At 34.6% G+C, this 23,099-nt stretch overlaps 1 protein-coding gene across 6 annotated transcripts in view; it reads right to left on the reverse strand.

The window, feature by feature from the left end:
• The window catches only part of Thoc2 (THO complex 2), a 143,152-nt gene that overhangs the window by 21,296 nt on the left and 98,757 nt on the right, over window positions 1–23,099 (reverse strand). For all 6 annotated transcript variants that reach the window (XM_023706332.1, XM_023706333.1, XM_023706330.1 and 3 more), the window contains exons 14-25: window positions 22,820–22,950; window positions 22,621–22,722; window positions 17,930–18,014; window positions 16,824–16,917; window positions 15,545–15,625; window positions 13,229–13,325; window positions 9,763–9,880; window positions 7,935–8,114; window positions 6,763–6,927; window positions 2,508–2,783; window positions 1,206–1,347; window positions 626–783 (exon numbers count right to left, since the gene is read on the reverse strand). In XM_023706332.1, coding sequence (XP_023562100.1) covers window positions 626–783; window positions 1,206–1,347; window positions 2,508–2,783; window positions 6,763–6,927; window positions 7,935–8,114; window positions 9,763–9,880; window positions 13,229–13,325; window positions 15,545–15,625; window positions 16,824–16,917; window positions 17,930–18,014; window positions 22,621–22,722; window positions 22,820–22,950 — 1,629 coding nt within the window. The remainder of the gene's footprint in view (window positions 1–625; window positions 784–1,205; window positions 1,348–2,507; window positions 2,784–6,762; window positions 6,928–7,934; window positions 8,115–9,762; window positions 9,881–13,228; window positions 13,326–15,544; window positions 15,626–16,823; window positions 16,918–17,929; window positions 18,015–22,620; window positions 22,723–22,819; window positions 22,951–23,099) is intronic.

Below are 23,099 nucleotides of genomic sequence, written 5' to 3' on the forward strand. Positions count from 1 at the left end.
TACTTTTATGTCTAAAGGTATAAAGATTTTTGCTGCATTATTTTGTTTTGTTTTCTGAGGAGTCAAGGCTAAAACAGGAAAAAAGTTCTACATGATGACAGCATGTAAATTCAAATACTGAGCTAGCAGCTTAATCTTCAGTACTTGTTACATATCAGGTATTATTCAAAGTGCTTTTTAAGTGAAATGTCACATTTAATTCTCAAAACAATCTCACAAAGCAGGTACTATCATCCCACTCACAGGTATGAAAAACTGAGGCACAGAGAGGTTAACTAACTTGCAAAAGATAACATAGCTATAAAGTAGTAAAGGGCCTGGTATAGTAGCATACACCTGTAATACCATCACTCGGGAGGCTGAGGCAAGAGGATCACTGCAAGTTTGAGGCCAGCCTGGCCTACAAAATAAGCTCAATTGCACAATGAAACCTTGTCTCAGACAGACAGACAGACAGACAGACAGACAGACAGACAGACAGACAGACAGAAGTAGAGCTAGGATTCAAGTGCAGGCACTCTGAGTTTGTGCTTTTAATTACACACATGATACCTCTATAGATAATAATATTTAGCTATCACTGTTCAAGATGTTTTTTTCAAAAGTGGCAATAAAAATAACTTACTCGATCATAACAAAGAAGTGTCGAAAAATTTGGAGTTTTCTGTTGATGTACCAATTCAACAAAACGAGCACAGTAAACAGCATCAATTGCTGAAAAAATACATCGAGGAAATATACACAGCTGTAGAAATTTTGTGATGGTCTCATTTTTGGTAGATTCTGAAAGTAAGAGAAGAATATATTCAATGGTAAAGTTCCTTAAGTGTCTCATGCCCACTAAACATGACAACATATTAACTTTAGTGTAGAGAATTCTATAAAACCACAAACTACTTATAGCTTGTAACAGTTATGCCTTGTATAAGACTATCATTTTCATTCTGACATTTTTCTGTCAACAATTTCCCCAGAAAGATGATTTTATTCAGAAAAGTTGAATAAGTAGCTGCCAATATTATAATTTCATCAGCAAACTAAACTATAGTTACTTCAGTGAACACGTGAAACTGTTTTTAGAATAATGAATAATCAAAGCATAGGGTTGTGAAAACTGAGTTAAAATAGAAACAATCTATCAGTATCTCCAAATTACAAAGGTTAGATTTTGTAATAGCAGGAATGTAACAATTCCAACAACTTACTTGCTAAAAGCCAGTTGTCCTTTTCTAATTTCAGTCTTTGTAGAACTCTCTGTACATGTTCCATCTGTTTCTTTTCTTCTTCAAGAAGCTTGTCCTGAAGGGCAGTACATCGTTCCTTCTCTTTCTTCTTTTTATTTGGAGGCTGTGAAGTAGAATTTAAACACTTTTCTAACTATATGCATATTACCTCTCTTCCTTTAATTAAAAAGTTTAAAGAAGTGCTGATACTTTACAATTTTTTCAACATGAATGTACACTAGATCTACTTGAATGCACTTTCACTTCCCTTCAAAACACCCAAAACAGTGTCCTACTCTTACACTATCTAGATAGGCCACCTTCTGAAATTGGCAATAAACCATCTGAGGCATTTACCGAGTCATCTTTGACACTTTCTTCTTTCATTCCTATATCCCACCATATCTACCATAGTTTATCCTTAGTATCTCAAAATGAATCACCCAAAAAGCTACATAACTAGTCTCTATCCTAATGCTAAAGGTTAAAGAGCAACCTTTATACTATGTCATAAATAATCTCCTAAATGTACTATCATTTTACTATTATCACTTCCCTGATCAGATATACAATCAGCTCTCAATTTAATCAAGCCTGTTTTTCCATGTGATATTTAGTGTTTTATATAATCTGGTACCATCCAAAACAATCAGTCACTAAGACTATTCAGCACAGGAAAAGTGATCTCCCTCAGGCTTCATAATACTTCCTGCATCAGCTGAAACCCTAAAGAAGCCTCCTTATTGGCTATTTCCAAATGTAATCTGCCTTGAAGGCCTGCACAACTCTAGACTCAACTCTTTAAGAAAGTCTCCTAACGTACTCCCTTTCTGGGAACTCCTCCTGCTCCTACAATTAGAATCATACTGTGAAACTGCAATGATACACAGCTCACTTTGACCTGCTACACAATGTTCAGCAAAAATGCAAACAAAAATGTCTTTTTTATGGTGATGGCATAGTGATGATACTAGAAAATAACCCAGGGAGTGTCAATCTAATTTCTTATCTTTTTATTTTGAGATACAGTCTCAGTAAGTTGTTTGGAATTACAGGTGTGCACCACCATGCCAAGCCATAAAATCCTTCTGATTAATCATAATTTCTACTCTTTTACTAACCCCTGCTTTACTCTCTGAAAAGTCATCATGTAAGCCCAGTTAAGAAATTATCCAGCAAAAGGATCACAGCTTCAAGGATCCTACGCTAAAACAATGAAGTATAGATATCACTGAATTATCATCATGAGGTTGTGATACTTGAGCTACTAGAACAAAAACCTACCATTTCCTGATTGTCATCAATTGCTTTCATTTGGACTTTAAGTTTATTGACTTCTCTTTCATAGCTGGTATGTGGAACTGCAAGGTCATACATTGTCAATGACCAGAATGTGGCATAGAATTGAGGACTGATATCATCCCAGACTTTGGCAACATGTAAGGAGACCACTGCTTCATGGACAGGAGCCATCACCATCTCACAGGATGTAATGTACTTATGAACTTTATGTTGCTGTTTACTTCCCTTTTCTGACTTTTTAAGTTCATCATACTTTGACTGGAGATTTAAAAAAAGTAAGAACACATATATATAAACATATACGTATAACAAAGTTTATAGCTTTAACTTTTGTGGTATAAAAACCCAGAAGATGGCCATCTTAAAATTATTATGAAAATTGTAGTGTCTTACCAACAATACTTATTTTCAGATAAATCACACCCAGAAACCATGGGAATCTTTAGTTTCATTTTCTGGATAGAAGTTTATGATCAGATTTATTTTTAACAAGTTGAACCTGATTAGTGGATAGGATATGTATGCTTCTATCCATCCCTCCTCAACATATTATTTTACTGTTATATCGGTGATACAAAACCAAGCAGTTGATCTTAACTTTAGTGAAGTAAAATGGAACTAGAAACACTTAAGCAGGACAAAATGTAGTGTCATTACATGTAGTTCCAGCCAGCTATTAGAATTTGTCAATTAAGAAACTAGGTTAACATTTAAGAAAAATTATGAAAAAATTATTGTAAGATTGCTAAGTAGGGTGACCAACTGCTGGGCTTGCCATGGTTTTAGGGGTTTCCCAGGACACAATAATTTAGTGCTGGAATTGAGAATAGCAACCGAGACCAGGTGATTACCCTAATTCAGAGCTAAATAAAAGTTTCTGTAAATACTTGTGGCACACTGAATTTTAAAGCCATATGAAAACTCATGCTACAGCCTCTGTGAAAGAAAACCATATTCTTAATTATATGAGAAAAAAAATCTGTTAGTGCAACAGAATGGACTGCATACTAGTTTAGTGTATGCTAAAAGTGAAAAATTATTACAAAGTAAAATTACTGTTACTATCTCATGTTCTTCATTCTCTCTAAGATGAAATAATTCTCAGAGAACATTTAACTTGGGTTATGAATCATCTTTAAGGTGACTCTAAGAGAAGCTCTAAAATTAACTGTTTCTTTATGTCAGAAAGGCATATAAATCAACTTGTTCTAAACATATAACTGAAAACTACATGGTCAGTGAACAAAAGTTCTGCTTTTACACTGTAAGACCAGAGTCTCAACTCCTTATAGTCCAGCTGCCTGTCTTCCCTACTCCCTCTTACTAAATGCCCTGGATGCTGCTTTACTGTTAAGTTTAGTGGACTAAAAATATAACAAATCCTCTTTGTTACACAAGGGATCTTAAGCAGGACCTAAGAGTCACATAACTGTTCTGTAAGGGGAAGATTTATCTTCTGTTATCCCTATGTTAGGAGTATTCTTACAGCAACTGAGATTATACAAACAAAAAAGCTACAGAAACAGTTATGAGACAGAGAGTCTCAATTATATCAGAGACCTGAGAAAAGAGCAACTGGATTAACATAAGTTTTTAAATTTAGAAAGTAGGTCTTAATGAAGGTAACTAATATGAATCAGAGCAACATCTTTTTTTTATTTTTTATTTTTCAACAAATAATACACTGCATATATTCTTCTTAGTGGTTAATTGCTGTACAAGATGCGGACTTGTGATCCTATTTACAAACACCATTAGAACAAATCATTCTATTCATTAACAGAATGTAACTATATATCTATCCCAACCACTTTGAATACATAGATACAAAATGGACATTCATCTGTATACCCCATTTTTTCTAAGTTCCGTTCAGAGCAACATCTCTTAAGGTTGTTACACAACATGGAATAAAACAGTGCTTGAAACAACCTGCAAAGACAGCCTACCTGCCTAATTTGGAAAAGATCTAGAATCAAACTGAGGAAAAGCTGTTCTTTCAGAACTGTCCCATGAAGAGTCTCAACAATTAAAACTGAAAATTATTAGTATGGGAGGGTTATCTGATAGTTCCAGTCCTCTAGTTCTAAATGTGTGAATTCTGTCACAAGTAACTCAAGAAACTAAATGTGTAGCACAGAACTGACCTCAAGTTACTGTTGTACTCCTGATTGTTGCTCAAAAAGCTCTTGTTGGCCCAGAATCTGAGCAATGTTTGGTGAATCATTCCCAAGACAGCCTTGTAGCCAATGTATGAATGGAACCTAAGGGTCCTCTAATACTCATGCATTTTTCCTCTCTCATCAAAGGTTCTTCAAGGAGGATCTCACCTAACAAACAAAAGCAAGTGTCCCCAGGGTAGTCTGGGTGCCCATCCAGTGCTCCCTCAGTTGCCAGTGAACTCCTTTTTGAGAGATGGATATGTGGCCTATTAGATAAAAGACTCATTCCTGCTTGGGCTATACTGCTACTTCTATATACTTTTGTTTTCCTCCTCAACCTGAGAAAGAAACTTCTCATTTCTTCTACTAAATTTTGTACTTCTTATAAGACAAAGAATACTTTACATAGGCTAGGAAAAAAGACAGCTATTGGTATGAACAACCAGCTTGTTACTGGGAATAGCTAAGGCTACAGATGTTCCTGTTTGCTAGGGTTCATTACTATTGATTAGTGTGTTCAATTTGAGTATAGCACAAGTTAGAATTTCTCAATTGAAACAATTCTCCCACCTCAGTCCTTCAAGAAATGAGGTCCCTTATAGGGACTAATCTACTGTAGAAAGGGGCTACGTAAGCATTCAGTTCTACACATGGACGGACTGAGAGCTTTTTTTTTTGGCAGTACTGAGGACTGAACTCAGGACCCTGCACTTGCCAGACAAGCACTTATTCTACTGAGCTATCTCTACGGCCCACATGGACAGACTGTAAAAAAACAAAAAAAGAGGTCTAAGCTCACTTCCTCATCCCTGTTCCTCCTCTAGAGTACAAAAGATAGCACAATGCTAACAAAGTGGCAATTAAATTAACACTGAGTTAAGCTGTTAGAGATGTGGGAGACTGTAGAAGTGACAGTGAGCCTTTCAGAACTTTCAATGATAACGAACAGGTTGCTGCAACATGGGTGTCATAAGTTCACCATCACTGGGCTATAGCAATTGACAGATGTAAATGTTTAACAGCAAATGGTTGATTACATGATCAGTTGCATCTCAAATTTCTTAACACCTTTTGTATACCTCTACTACTGGGAGCAAATAAGGAATCTTGACTTAAGAGAGAAGATCAAAACCTCTAAAATCTGTAATGAAAAAACCATGAAGTACAAACTTAAAAGCAATAACCGAAGAAGGGACAGAATCCAAGCTTACAGAAAAATGGAGAACATGCTGAGGCTCCATGAACTAGCCATGGTGTCATGGGGCAAAAAAAAAAAATAAATTCCTTTAAATATCACTGTTTCACAAAGGAACAGTCTAAATGGCAGATCAAAGAGGGCCTTCTCTTCTCCCCCTACATCCTTACTTCAATTTTAATATAGTCACTACTGGAATGTCATGGTTTGGAATTTTCTAATTTACTCTGAATCAGGTTTTGTTGGCAAATTTCATTAAAATGGAGAAAACAAAAGAACCATTGCCATTAACACAATCTTCCTACAAGCTACACAACAGAGAAGGCAAAAATTTTTAGAGGTCTGGGAGATTCTTACACACTCCTTTTGCTACTAGGTATTATGGGTAATAGCAATCAACCATTTCACAGTGATATTCTCACAGAGGAAACACTCAACAGGAACTCTTTGCAGAGTGTCATACCCCAATTCACAAGCATCAGAATTCACTATTTGTTAACAAACACAACCAAAAAACAAAACAAAACCCCAGAAATTTCCAGGTATTCTTCAACACAGTGAATTAGAATTTTGGGCCACAAGATTCTGAATTAAGATGTTCCCTGGTGATTCCCATCTACATTAATATATGAAAGCTACAGTTCTAAAGAATCCATAAGACATCAACCTGGACAACTGGTGCAGCACTAACAATAAAACTGTAAAACCAGTAAGACTTAAAAATGACATTTAATTGTACACTGTTTATATGTTAATGTTAACAAAGGTTAACTCTCTAAGACATTGATATTTAGGTCAAACTAACATTCCTTTCAAAATCAAATAGCTGAGAAATAATTTGGAATCTTTTTTGAACAGCAACAAAGACAGTTGTACTTACAGAAATATGGTGTGCATACATTGGCCTAGACAGAAAAAATGCTGCATCATGGGGTGTATGAAATTCATTACAGAGCACATCAATGGAAGGCACTCGCTTTATATAGTCTTCTGTGCTTAGATTTGATGCTAAAAACCCACCAAACTGTACCAGAGTATCATGACACTAAATTTTAAAAATAAGACCAAAAAAAAAAGATATGTTAATCATTTTACAAAACCATTATACCTATTTTCCAAAATAATTAAGATATATCATTTTAGCAATTTTTTAACAATTAAAAAAACAAACTGTATTATCAACACATGGATGGAACTAGAGGACTTGATGTCAAGTGAAGTAAGCCAAGAACAGAAATTACATTTCCACTCAGATGTAGAAGCAAAAATGTGGATTTCATCAAAATAAAAGAGTAGAGTAGTGGTCACAAGAGGCTAGAAAGGTGGAGGGGGGCTCATGGACATCAAAATATCATTATATAGTAGAAATAATTTATAGTATTGTTTAGCATACAGTAGAGTAACTACAGCTTCCAGTAATTTGTTACACATTTTACAAAGAACTAAAAACAAGGACTTCAAAAGTTCTGAATATAAACAGATGATAAATAGTTAAGAAGATAGAAATGTTAATTACCAATTTGATCATTATATATTGTATACATGTACTGAATTATCCCACTACATCCCATAAATACATATAATTATTCTGTATCAATTAAAAATTTAAAAACTAAAAACCTGATGCTTTCATATATTTATATTAGCCAAGTACACATTTTCCACTGTCAAAGCGAAGAGAATCCAAATTTTTCAACTAGAAAGGATTTTAGAGACCATCTATAAATATAATCATATTACAAAAAAGATTCCAAGGGCCGGGGAGATAGCTCAGTAGAATAAGCGCTTGCCTGGCAAGCGCAAGGGCCTGAGTTCAATCGCTGGTTTTCCAAAAAAAAAAAAAAAAAAAGATTTCAAGGCCCTGATAGGTTGGCTAATCCATATCATAATTTGCAGAGAAAGAGGCCCTATTTCTAGAATTCCTATTTGACATTACTAGTGTTTCATACTCATATGATATGCAAAAATGACACTTTTCAAATTATATCATTATTTATTTTCCATTATAAGTATAAAGCATCTACACCAACATAAAAGCTATTTGTAACTTACCTGGTCATAGAGCTTTCCCACAAGTTTCAAGTGTTTCTCTCCACCTTCCTGAAAGATTACCCCATTCCTCTGTTGAGCCATAAGTAAACAGAGAGGAAGAGCAAGATCATGGTCCAACAGTGCATCCTTTAATCTCTGGGAGGATTTTTTAGTGTTTCTGATCTGGCCAAAATAACCACCCTGCATAAGAGAAGATATAATTTCATTTGTGTATAACATATAGTTCATGTCATCTTTCTTGGAAAACACAGGAAGAAGCTGAGTTCCAACATTCAAGATAAAAATATTTTTTAGTCTAGGGATAAAACTTGGGACCTTGCACTTGCCAAGAAAGTGCTTATGCCACTGAGCTTTATCCCTGGTCCCAATATAAAATATTTCTTTTCTTTTTTCTTTTTACTTTAGGACAGAGTGTACAGGGTCTCACTACGTAGATCCGACTCGTAATGATTCTCCTGTTTTCAGCCTCCCAAGTGCTGGAAATACAGGCATGTGCCACCATGCCCAGTCTCAGTCACTGTCTCAGCATAGCACTCCAGGGATCAAATCCTGGCCCGTACATCTACCTAAGCAGGCACTTTAATCCACTGACCTATTTGGTTGTCCCTAAGATAAAATATTTCTAAACTACATTCTTTCCCCTTCTTCACAAATTTATCTTAATGACACTATTATTGATTATACTCTCTGGCTTAAAAGTAACTATAAATTGTGTTTAAACTTCTGCATACTTTCCCCTGTCCATCTTGCAGTCATTTATAAAGGTTTACTTTTTATTCAGTATGGAAGAAATTCAATAATGTAACTATGTGAAGATTTATACCAGCAGGATATCAAGGACCACAGAAAATTTCGTTTTAATACTAATATATTACTTGCCATTTACATTGTTTCCCTTTTCTTTAAAAAAAAAGGATACAGGGGCTGACAGGATAACTCAGAAGTCTAAATTGCCTGCTCAAGAAAGCTTAGAGGGGTACAGGGGACCACGGTTTGATCCCCAGCACCACATGCCGTGCCAGCCACCCTCAGGGTAGGATGAGCAGGCAAAAAAAAAAAGTTATAGCAAATAGTAAATCTGTTTTTAGAGAGAGAGCTAGTGGAATGTGAGAAGGTATACTATGACTTTGGCTTTATGTACAATACTTATAAATTACTTATTTTCTGCACTATGAGCTTGCATGAAGTAGGAGTCCTCTTCTCTATAGAAGATACATTCCAAGACTCATAATGAATGCCTGAAATTGCAAATGGTATGAAATTCCATACACAAAATATTTTCCTTATACATATGTACCTAATATAAAGCTTGATGCATAAGTCTGGTACAGTAAGTAATAATAAAATAGAAAAATCATAATATAACAAAAGTTACACAAATGTGGTCTAAATGTGGTCTCTCTCTGAATATCTTATTTACTATATTTACTCTTATGTTGTGAGATGATACAATATACATATATATAACATGAAGGACATACTTATTGTGATGTGCCAGTAGGTTACTTAAGGAATACATGAATACAACTAGTGTGATAGACTCAATCTGATAAACAGTCAATCTTGGGCAGGTTGTATGTACAGCACAGATATTGTAGGCAAAGAAATAATTGACCTCCAGGTAAGAGAGGGTTGAGAAAGATCAAGATTTCATCGTGCTATTCAGATTGGAGCTCAAATTAAAATTGTAAGAGTATTCCTAGTTTTATACTTTGAAACCATTGTCGATTGGAGTAATTGAAACCTTGAAAAGCAAAATCATGGGTAAGGAAGTACCAGCGTACATTTTGCACTTAAATAGTCAAGAAACAAAAGTAGCAGTCCCCACCTCAGCTTTCAACTGCTCACCGCCTGTCATAGCCTCTAGCTGTTCCATTGTCATTTCCTCTGTAATTTCTATTCCTGCCATTTTTTGTACCACTTCTTTCAATATAAGCAGGTCAAAACTATTTCAAAAGATAAAAAATCTATAGTTAAAACTTCATACATAAGTAAAAAATACATTTAATTAATATAATTAGAATTTATGATTTATACATAATATGAGGAGAGTAATGTGACATTTAAGGAAAACTGCATTCCCCAAACTACACTGAAAAGGAGTTCATGGATATGCTTATGACAAGATCAGGCACATTCAGGATGGTATGGACAAAGACTGGTTAATTTTTACTTGGAAACTACTTCAAACTTACAAGGCTACAAAGAACATTCATAAACAATTCATCCCAATTTTACTTTTTTTTTTTTTGGCTGGAAAATATATTGCTTTATTCTCAGAAAGAGATGGCCAAAAATGGGGACATACAGAGGCATCTGGCCACACAGCAAGAACAAGTCAGTCACCCAAAACTCAGAATAGAAAACAAGACCCCAGCTCTCATGCTCAGCCAGGAAAGGTCTCAATTCTACAATTTTTAACCTTTTTACTCTTTGCTTTATCATTAACATTTTTTCTTCCTCCCTCTCTCCTCCAGTTCTCTTTTTCTCGCTAAACTCAAGTATTTTTTAACCATGTGAAGAAAAATTAACCTTCTAACCTCTCAAATTCCTAAGAGAACTATTCACTTACACAACCACAGCATAGGTATCAATTTTAATGAACTTATCAATCGCATTTCATTGTTATGAACTACCTCAATAATGTCCTTCATAGTATCTTTCTTCACTAATACAGGACAGCCAATATTTTATTTTGTAAAGAGAATAAAAAATAGTTTAAAAATAGAAACAATATAGAATTTCACTAAACAAAATGATAGGAATTCAACAACAGTTGTTATATTGCATACTGATGTCTTCAAATTAGTTGTATACATTATCAAGAGAAAAGCAAGCAAAACTGGTTTAAAAAATCAAAAAGAAAAAAAAAGTTAAGCATTAACTGTTCCTTTCAACAGACCAATAGAAATCAGCAACAAAATTACCCAAGCTATCCTGTTATAATACAAAGCTGCGGACCTGCCGGTTAGCTCAGCTGTTGAAGCAACTGCTCATGCAAATACAGTCAGGTGCAGTATACTGTGGTTTGATCCCCACCTCCACCTGCCTTACCAGACCCCCACTTAAGGCAGGCTGAGCCAGCCAAAAATAAAAATTAAAAAATCATTATCAGTTTAATACGAAGCCACTCTCTAAAAACCCCAGCTACTAAAAATGAAAAAATTCACAGAATGGCTATACACACTTAGGAAGGAAAAACTGGTAACTAAATATGATGGCTGGTTGGCTAGTCTTAGTACACTTTAGTAATATGTCAACAGGAATGCATTTTACATAAAGTCTTAATAAGACTATTTAAAATACATTGTAAAATCATTTAAAATACAAAGTAATTTATGTTGTTGATGTTGGTCTTTCAAAATTATTAATGATTTTTGTCATTGTAGATACACATATAAGTTAATATAAACGTGAAAAGCTACTATACAAAACAATCTACATTACAACTAACTGTTCTACAAAACAATCTACAAAACAATCTAATACTCTTGATTAATAGGGCAGATGCTTTTGAATGCATCCCATCCTTTGAATTTTATATTTATTTCAAAATGAATTACATGTATTAAAATGACTCCTTTAAAATACAAATTGTCAATGGTTTCATTAAGATTTTATGTAAATTAATCAATTGACACTACCAGAAAGACCTCATAGTATTTTCTGTCAAGATTGTGAAGCTAAGCATTTTAAATATGAATATAGTTCTTAGTTTTAAAAACATGCATTTTTTATTCATTTCAAATATGTAATTTTCTTTTCTTCGATTTTTGTAAGTACGAATAAATTTAAAAAACAGAAATGCATTTTAAATCTCAAAATTTAAGCCTGCCAATAATCATCATTTGACTTTTTAAATTTTCTAAGTTTTTCCAAAGGTAAAGTATGACTGACATACACAGGATACAAGCTAGGAGGCAAGGGTAGAATTTTTTAATATTCTTCTTGAGTATGTTTGTTTTCTCAACTTGCCTTGCCTCAAGATAGTTTTTCAAATCAAGATAGCCCTCACAAAATTAGTATGCAAGTATTAACGAAACATTTTTTCTTTAAACCATACATTTAATTACATGGTCACAAAAATATATTCATACTACAGAAAAGTTATAAATTTAAAAATATGTCCTACTACACTACAGATAAGAGCAAAATACACAGCAATTGGTAACAGATGAGGATATCATAAATGATGAGCTGACAAACACTGAGACTACACACTTTTTGAAATTTTCTCAAAGTGTAAATAACATGTCAAGGATTACTTGATTATCTGTTTAGAACACACCAAAGAGCTTATAAATTTTGTTCATTTGCTTTCTACCAATAAGCTGTTCGAAATAATTTCCAATTCTCTGATTTCAGTTACGCTACTGCTTAAGTTTAATGTACAAGAGGTGATAAAAAACACAGCAAATATATAATTTTTTTTAGTTACAGTAAAGACTTCACTGCCAAAAACAATGAGATAAGTGTGCTTCAAGAAAAGAGAATTGGGGCCAGGGATAAGGCTCAGTGGAATAAGCGCTTCCCTGGCAAGTGCAAGGGCCTGAGTTCAATCCCCGGTTCTGCAAAAAAAAAAAAAAAAAAAAAAAAAAAGAGAGAGAGAATTGCTCTGAAGGGACTATTCTGAAGGGACTATCTTTTACTATAATAATTTTTTTAAGCTTCCACTGTATTTTTTGAGTACACCTTATTGATCAAATGTTTGTGGCAATTTATGTCAAATAAAAACACTATGGTGGGGCCGGGGAGCTAGCTCAGTAGAATAAGTGCTTGCCTGGCAAGCGCAGGGTCCTGAGTTCAATCCCCAGTACTGCAAAAAAAAAAAAAAACACTATGGTGTATCTTCATGTACTCTATTTGTGCTGAAGCTGGCACCATGAGACTTGTAGCTCCTTCCCAAGGTCAAAATGACCACAAAAGGTAAACAATTGTGAAACCATTCAGGACGTGAATGCAGTCAAGACAGCACATACAAAAGAGGAACTCCCGAACTGCTTCAGAAATTGGCAAGAATGATAGGTTAAAGGTATTCAAAGCAGGGGTGTATGTTGAGGGGGACTATATACAGTCAAACATTCTTGTTAAAAAAAGAGATTCCTTTATGTATAAAATTATTACCTCCTTAATTGAACAATCCCATATAAATAAGTAAACAATTATTCAACTTGATCCTACAGTAGTCTTATTTTTCTTACAGTAGTCCTAGGATTATGCTATTTGAATATTTCAAAACCGCTAGAAGTACTTATACTATTCAATTTTACTGATATGTAGTTTGTTATGATTACCTTTTGCCTGCCTTTAGTTGATTGGCCACATACTGAAGAAGACCCGCAAGATCAATTGGATATTTACGAAAAACTGCACCACAGAAACTAGCCAAACCTATATGAAGTTAAAAAAAAAAAAAGAATCAAAACAGTTCCTAAAACAAAATCACAGTAAAAGTCATTTCTTCAAACCACCTAAACTTAAACAAAATGAGATAGAAATAACTGCATTGCTGATGCCACAGAATGTAGTTTTATAATAAAATAGCTAAGATTTATTGAGCATACATATGTCTAATACTGTACCAAGTACTTTATATTGAATTTTTCATTTAACCCTTGCAATAATCACCTTAGTTTTGTATGACTCTACTGATAAGGCAAATTCAGAACAGAGAACAACCCGGCATGGTTTTATAATACAATCTCAGTACTCAGAAGGCTAAGGCAGGAGGATTGTCATGAGTTTCTGACCAGCTTGGGCTACACAGTAAGTTCAAGGCCCACCTGGACTACACAGTGACACCTTGTATCAACCTCCCCCAAACAAAAGACAGGTAACTTCCTTTTGGTTGCCTAGCACAAAATAGGACAGTGATTTAAACCTACACAACCTGATCAATTAGGATACAACAAAATCTTGCATATCATAGTAAATTTAAGCAAGATCCCTGCTCCTCAAAGCCTTAGTTAAAAAAAATCTCCTTTTGTCTCAAAAAATGCTACTAATTATAGAAGGCCAAGGAAGCAGGTAAGTATTGCCACACCAAGAAACAGAAAAAAGACCAAAAAAAACAAAAAAGACCAATTTTAACCAACAGTTCTCATTATATCATAAGGGAGAGGGAAACTACAGTACAGGCAAAAGGAGATTCGAGTAATTTGTATGTAATTCAGTAATTGTTAGTTAAGCACATAAATGACATTAGACAAAACAAAATTCTGCCCTTAAGAATTCTATGGTCGATGGGCTGGGGAGATGGCCCAGTGGAATAAGTGCTTGCCCGGCAAGTGCAAGGGCCTGAGTTCAATCCCCAGTTCCACAAAAAAAAAATAATAATAATAATCCTATAGTCAAATGGGAAATACAGAAAAATAAACTGCAATGCCTACAATGAACAGAAGGCCCAATGGGCATACAAAAGAGGAGTACCTGGATGTGAGGGCGATCTGGCTGCAACATCTGTCACCCCATTGATCGCCAGGGTTGATTCGGCTGATCTGGCTGGCTAGGCAGGTGTCCCCTTCCTCCCTCAATGCTCCATGTGCATCCCTCCTGAAGCTGCATGCTTGGTCGAAGAGGATGACCACCCCCGATAGAGGAGGACCATTCCTCGGTCAAGGGTATACAAGTAGCTGCACTCCCCTGCTAGAACCTCCAATCAAGCTCTCAAAAGAGGAATACCTAATTCAGACTTGCAGGTAGGAATATTAACAAAGAAAACTCTCTGACTCCTATTCTGAAATTGAATAAACAAACAGAAGGTGGACTAGGGGAGATGAATGGCCATGAAAGAGAATCCAAATAGTGGGAATAATATGCAAAAAGTCCATAGAAAGTACAACAAGTTCAATACTAATGGAACCTAGACTACAGGGGAGGTAGGGGAGGGATGAGGCCATAACAATAAGGACTTGATTTTAAAAAGAAACTAATTTACATGACTAAAAGAAAGTTACATGAAATATTTCAAACTTTATATGCCAATAAAGAGGTATTTATTCAAAGATTTCAGTATCAAAACAACAGATTGAAAAAAATAAAAGTAGTATCTAGAAGTCAAAGGTTCAAAACATAAAAAGGCACATGTTTGAACTTTTTGGTTAATATTCAATTTTTTTTTCTTTTAACGATAAATCAAAATCTTAGAATTGAAGGGGAAGAAATATGACTAGTTCATTTAAGATCAATTCCTCTAAAAACAGTGGTCAAAGAGAAGATGGTTTTTATCTCCCCAGTAGTGCTACTCCAAATTTTATCAAGGTCAAGAATGATCTCAAGGCCAGGCCTGGTGGTACAGGCCTGTAATCTCTGCACTTGAAGGGCTGAGGCAGGAGGACTGGAGTGCAAGGCCAGCCTAAACTGCACAGCGACAACATCTCAAAAGAACAAAAAAAAGTCTCAAATTATAAAAAGTAGTAAGCAATATATGAATCTCTTTATACAGCCAAAAACTTGGGAGACTCTGTAAAACAAGCTGAATAGCTAGATACTCTTTAAAGACTTATTGACAAATGAGCTTTTAAAAGCCTCTAAATATAGGTACAAAAGCAAAAATCACAGCAGTTAGCACCAACAGTACTTTCACCTTTTAGAAAAATAAAAATACATACTCTGAAGCCAGCTGGAAATGGTTGTGTCATCATGTTTCATTCTCTCCTTTTCTGGATTAGCTAAAGCTTCAATGATACAATCTTTCATATGTTAAGAAAATATTTTGTCATTACATCTCAAACAAAGACCCTTGTACAAAATAAATTCCACATTTTAGGAAAAATCAAAATTCTTTGCTTCAAGTTATGAAGTATTGAAACATATACTTGTCATAGTACTAACTTTTCTTCCTTAGCCTCTTTTCCATCTTCAGCAAGCAAGAGTCCATCTATATCAAGGAGTTTGATAAAGCTAACATCACTCTCCTTACAGAACACAAAAGCACTCAGGCATGTGTGTGTATGTATGTATATACATACACTCATGCTCTATTGCAAATTCTTTTTTGATTGAACTTCATTTTTTATTAATTTTATTGAAGAAACAAATAACAATGAGACAATTTCAAAACAGGCTAGTACGACAGTCACAACAATTAATACATTGCACACTGTTGGCTCTTCAGTAGTCATTCATAGCACAAGATGCAGACATGATATCCTGTCCAAACACTTAGTACAAATCTTTCTTCTCACTGAACGAAGAGAAAGCAGCTGTATATCAATACTAACTATTTTGTATATACAGACACAAAATGGTCCTTCATCTGTATCCCCTTTTTTGTTTAGTACAGAGATGGGTATTCCATTGCCATTTAAATATTGTAGGTACGTGAATTCAGCAAAATATTCCAATATAGTCCAGTAGTCCATAATAGTAGTGGGTTATCCGTAGGACTGGCAATGTCAGGAGTTATTGACTTGAGCCTTTGACAGCTCAGCGTATTAACACTGCTTTACTTTTTATACCTCGTTTTATACTTTTCTGCTGGATGGTTAAGACCAAGATAAGGCAAGAACTATATAACAAGAGATGTAACTTTTGTTTCTGACAAGGTCAGTCAAATCCCCTCAGGATTTACTCTGAAACCCTGTATCGCAGTTTGTAGATCCTTTGTTAGTGTCAGCCATGTGGATGAGTCACAGCCATTGTTTGACCAATATCCTCTCTGTGAAAGCCTGAGAGAATGTTTTCTCTCCAGGTGACTCTCCTTAGGCACTCTACATCGTCGATCACTTTCCTCTGTGGTCCCATAATCTCCTAGATCAGAAAATTTGGGACACCACTTGAACTTCAAATCAGCCACCAGATTCAACCTGAGATGGTTACTTAGAAAATAAATAATTATTAAAGTTTATGAAACATAAAATCTATGTACTGCTGCACTTGAAAGGATACAAGCCAAGACATCATAATTCAATGAAGTGAGGTATTTCAATGAGTCTACTACAGGTGTTATCAAGTTATCATACTTCTGTATTTGTGACAAGATCTGGAAACAGCAACAAAGAACAAACGGTATTAAGGGAACAAAAAAGGGTTTCTATTATGCCATGTAATACCTATAGGTTTTCAAAAGAGAAAAACTAATACTTATAATTAAAGTGGTTTCCTATAATTTCATATTTATATAAAACTTAATCTATCCTTGCCTTTTGAGAATATTCTCTTAGGATACATTTTCAAACTAGCAAATAATTTGAGGGGCTTTAACACTGGGTTATGGAAAGATAGTTTAATCTCAAATGTGTTTTGTTTTGTTTTGTTTTTGCAGAACCGGGTATTGAACTCAGGCCCTTACACTTGCCAAGCAAGCGCTTATTCTACTGAGCCATCTCCCCAGCCCCCTCAAATGTGTTGTACCTTTTTTTCTAAAATATGAAATAAAAAGCCTTGTGTGATGGTGCATGCTTGTAATCTGAGTAGTATGGGAAGCTGAGGTATGAGGATCACTGAGTTCGAGCCAACGTTAGGCAATTTAGTGACTTAGCAAGATCCTGTACATAATTAAAAATAAAAAAGGCCAAGGATGTATCCCGGTATAAAGGCCCTTGTTCTACCCTTTTACAATACTTCAAAAAAACTGTATCTGAATCACAATGAAATGCTATTTACATGTCTCTAAAAACTACAAATCAAGAAATGCTTCTAGAGGGCTGGGGAGACAGCTCAGTGGAATAAGTGCTTGCCTGGCAAGCACAAGGTCCTGAGTTTGATCCCTGGTACCACCAAAAAAAGAAATGCTTCTATCAATCAAAATACAGTAAACAAGATAACAGAGTGTTTATAATACTGACACTGTCATGTGTACTGGAAAAATTAAATCAATGCATTAAGCATATAATTTTTGTGTTTAACATAACCTGACATTTCACTTGCTAAACATCCCATCCACAAAATTATCAAACTCTTAAAACGACAGCATTCTTTTTCCACTTGTGCTGATTCAAAGGCCACTGAACAAAAAAAAATTTCCTTAAAACAATATTAATCTCAAAACATACATAATCAAACAAAATGGTTGGATTGCTGTGGCTCAACTTCCCAATCTGTCTTCCTGAAGGCTTCACATTTTCCTTGGTTAGCCTCCTACAAGGGGAGAAAAAGGTGGCAAGGATCATCTTAAGTAACTTTATTCATAAATCCAAAAGCTTTGGAACAACATAATAGAAAAAACAATTCTTTCCTGAACACTCAAAATGGATCAATGTAGACAACTGTCTTCAATACTGTATTTTACTGCAGTAACTGGAATATTTTGGTTAGGAATGGTCCAAGAGTATAGAGAAATTTTACATTAAATGCTCAATATTTATAAAATACACATTTTAAGCACCCAGGAGGCTGAGACATGAGGACTATAGCAAGTTCAAGGCCAGTCTGGGCTATGTAGTGAGTTGAAGGCCTGCCTGAACTACACAGCAATACCTGGCCCCAAAGGATTAATAAAAGAGAAGAAAATATACATTTCCATTCATAACAATAGCCTGATAATCATTAAAAATTTTAAAACAATCTACAAGTACATAAAATTATTTTGAAAGTGAACTGTAGTTTTAGATGTAGGATTTATTAGATTAATGACTAAGATACCTAGTTTAGTATAATGTAATGAAAGGCCTCATGCCATCTGGTTCAATGGTCCTGACAGAGTAAAAGCTAATGTGACACTCCTACATAAGTTCTCTGTCTTTCATATTCAGGGGAAATTTTCTACTTCTTTCCTTTTTTTCCCCTAAGCTCAATGTTCTTTTACTAACATTCTGTAAAATATCAATGAAATTCTTACAGCTCAAAGTAATTATTACAGAATCTTAAACTCTTCTTAATTACAAAGTAAATCTAAACCTTAAATGTGAAAAGGTTACAAAAAATTGAAAGTGGCTTTCTAAAGTGAAAATAAATTGGGAATTTAGTTTACAATTCAATGAATGTGACCATCCCCAAAGAGCTTCTTAAAACAAAAACATACCCAATATTTAAATTGATTTCATCATCAGCTGCTTTTCCTTTTACTCTTAGTGGCCCAGCTCCCCACCCCCCTGTCTAATGAAGAAAAATGATTAGTTTTAACCTTTGGCTACATTATGTTCAAATCTACCACCATCTGTCCCTATTTCTAGCCATGTCAGATGGTCCCCCTACTTGCCAATGATAACTCCCCTCACCCTACACACTAACACCTTGCTTTTTATTCCATTCCCTTCTGCATCTGCCATACTGGTGGGGAAAACAAAAAAATTAAAGGAATATATTCTTGATTTATGTTTTACCCTCAAGCAACCATAGTAGCTTGCATATAAAACACAAGTAATATTCATTTGTAGAATGAATTATTAAGCATCCTATAGCAAGCTTCAGGTTTTTTGTTGTCTCAACTTTTCTGAGACATGGTCTCACTTTGTAGGTCAGACTGGTTTTGAATTCATCATGCAGCCAAGGCTGGCCATTAACTCATGGTGATCCTCCTGCCTCAGCCTCCCAAGTGCAATGAAGCCTGACAACAAATTCAATGTTTAATTAAAGAGGTATACAACTTTGTGAAATTCTACCAGCAACAATACATTCTACTTTCAATATAAAATGTTCAAACAATACCAAATTCATAGTCTTCAAGCTTGGTGAAATAATTACAGCTTATAAACATAACAAAAACTCCACATATACTGTTCTGCATATTTGTATTCATTCATTCATATTAATGGTTACTCAAACAAATTATTAAACCCAAGGAATACAAGGATGAATAACAATTACTACTCTCCAAATTGGTCTAGCTGGGGATACAGATTTATTTATTTTTATTTATTTATTTATTTAATTTATTTTGTGTGTGTGTGGCCAGCTCAGCCCACCAGGGGGTGGGGCTGGCTGGCTTGTGGTGCTGGGGGATTGAACCGCGGTCCCTGTGCTTTGCTTAGCTTAGCTTGTTCTAAGTAGGTGCTTTAGACCACTGAGCCATCTCACCAGCCCCTGGGGATACAGATTTAAAAATCATAAAATTTCTACATTCTTTATAAAAAGAACAAATTTCAGAACAGTACATATATGAATAAAATAAAAAATGAGATTAATATATTTGCATTGCCCTATATATACAAAAAATACCTGCAAAGATAAATAAGAATCCAAACACTACTGCTCTTTTGTTGTCATTTTGGGTAAGAACTGAGTGGAAGGAGAATGAAGTGAAATATTTTTTACTGTATACCTTTTTTCTTGTGTATTTAAGAAGCACAGTGTAGAGGTCTGGGGATATAGCTCAGTGGCATAAGTGCCTGCCTGGCAAAAGCAAGGTCCCAAGTTCAATCCCCAGTAGAGCAAAAAAAAAGAAAAAGAAAAAAAGGAAGGAGCAGCACAGTGTGATGCTCTGATCTATGTATTTTAATGGGTCTTCTTTGGGTCCTTTCTTGCAAAAGTCAATCTAATTAATGTTCTGGCATAACTTATCTGTCATGTAAATGTTAAAAGTCTATATTTTCAGTAATTTTGAAATATACATTATCATTAACTGTGGTCATCAATGCAGTACAATAGTTTGCTAAAACTTACTCCTCTGGTCTCACTGAAAGTTTGTAAGCTCTAATCAACATCATTCCTTTCTCAGTAGATTACCCACATGGTAATCTCTACTATTAATCTTTTCAGTATACAACATTTAAAAGGAAGGAAATTCTGTCATCCGTGACAACATAAATGGGACTGGAGAACTGTATACTTAAATGAAATAACCTAGGCACACAAAGACAAATATTTTATAATATCACTGATACATAGAATGTACCTCTTTATGGCTACTCAAACTTACAGCATATGAACATATAAACTTTACAAAAAGATAATTAAAAAGAGAAAACAATCACAGAAACATGCCTAAGTGACATATATTAGCATTATTTGCTTAAAGGATAGTGGTGGTACAATAAATAAGATAAATAACAATCCGTTGTGTTAGAGAGTATATTTCAGGGTAACATTCAGAGGTGACACTGAAGTTTGGTCTCCAAGAATGAATTACTACACAGACAAGGGAAAGCAAGGTAAAGAGAAGCCTGCACAAAGAAAATAAAAAATATATGTGAAGAGAACGTAAGGAGACCTCAATAAACTTAGGAAAACATAAATAGGCTAAGTACAGCTAGAAAATGAATTAGCAGGAAATGAGGATGGATGTAGGGGGAGAAAGATCGAGGACTACCTCTTACATCCCCATGCCAGAAAACTTAATGTACAGTCTGTAGGCAATGGCTATTAAACACAAAATTTAAAGCAAGAAGACAATATAAGGTGCCGTAGTGCTCCAGACAAAAGAATTAAAGTTGGCTTAGTAGAGACAGTAGATGAGCTAAACTCAAGGAATTTAATACTTAACATTATCAAACAAAAACAGGCACTTAGATCAGTGTCTCGCACATCTAGCAATGGCTATGTAGATATTACCTGTGATATTATTAAGCTACAAACTATACCTGAAAAACTCTTAAGATCAGAATTTATTCAGGCTGACTAAAGCCTAATATCTTTTTTTTTTTTTTTGTATTTTAGGGAAGGGTCTACATGGTGTTCAGTGTATCACTACTAGATCGGACTCCTAGTGATCCTCCTGTTTACAGCCTCCCAAGAACTGGGATTACAGGCGTGCACCACCACACCCAGTCTCCTAAAGCCTAATATCTGAAATAACTTCCGCAAGTGAAATAACTCATTCTCTTATATGTCCTTACATAGTATTTTATACAATCTGTATAACATCATCTTAAAGCTAGGCTGTGACCCTGTACATCCCTGCTTTCCTGGTGGACTGTAATGAGAGATAGTATCTTTAGGTGAGGATATTATGATTGGAAACTATTACATACCGTATCTAGCTAAACTGCCAAATGCATACCTTTTAGTTAGAATAACTATATTGGTACATTAACTTACAAAAAAAAGACAACTGACAATAAACAGACTTATGAAAATATACACAATATAGCAAGTTATAAATCAAACTTCAAATAGTTCACTAAGAAATAGAACTAGTATCATTCTTGGTTTTTTTGTTGTTGTTGTTGTTGTTGTTGTTTTTTTTTTTTTTGAAACAGGATCTCACTTTGTAGTTCAGGCTGGTCTCAAAATCACTACATAGCCCAGGCTGGCCTCAAAATCCTGGTGATACTCCTGCCTCAGCCACTGAAGTGCTGGAATCACAAGCATGCACCACCTCACCTTGCTACTTTCATGTTTTTAATGATATAAAAATAAAATGGAAAAAAATGAAAAAGTTTTTCAAAAGCTATAAAAATAGTTCTATATATAATTCCAATACATCTTCCTAACAGATAAAACATCTTCATTATAAAAACACAGAATTACTTTCATTATAATTCCTAGAACTTTCACCATTAACAAACAATTAACTATATAAAAAGCCTATATAGCAAGCTATCTTTTCTCTGTTTAAAGAAGTCATCCTATAATATGATGTACTAAAAGGAGTTTTTATTAGATTTTATACCTAGACAACTATAAAAACATTAAATTGGTAGTTAAAAGGAGCGAAAACCACAAAAATTGGTAAGTCACTCTATTTGATGTAATCAGCTATATAGTTTTCTCAAAATTAAGGCTCTGACACAAAATAGATGAAACAAATTAAATTAGATCCAGATAAAATTTAGACTAACATAAAGAAAAATAAATTAAAACTTACTTCATGATATATTTGGCTCTGTCTATTGTTTGAGCTTTAACTTTTACTAAAAGTGGATGACTGTTGTAAGTTTCATTCTTCCATTGGCCATAGAGACGGTATCTTTAAAAATGATGAGATGAAGAATTAGGAAAAATTAAACAATTAGAGATTTACAGGAGAATTACTGGTTGTTAAAAATATGAAAGTATATATTTACCTATATTGATAAGGAAATGTTTTAAACATTCCCCACAGTTCCTCAGACATACAAGCATTGCAGTCCATCAAAGAAAGAGATGGAAGTAGTACCTGGTCAGTAATGCTAAGCAAACAGCTAAGGATAACTTCCTAAGAAGAGAGAAATTATTTCAGTAAGAAGTCCACATTAATGCAACCTCAAAATAAGATATCCAAATCTCTGCCCTGTCACTGTCCTTATTTGTGTTTCTCCATCCACAACAGCAAATTGAATGAAGAAAGCAAAAAAAAAAAAAAAA

This window comes from Octodon degus, unplaced genomic scaffold (genome assembly GCF_000260255.1).
Source record: "Octodon degus isolate 3935 unplaced genomic scaffold, OctDeg1.0 scaffold00251, whole genome shotgun sequence".
Taxonomy (NCBI): Eukaryota; Metazoa; Chordata; class Mammalia; order Rodentia; family Octodontidae; genus Octodon; species Octodon degus.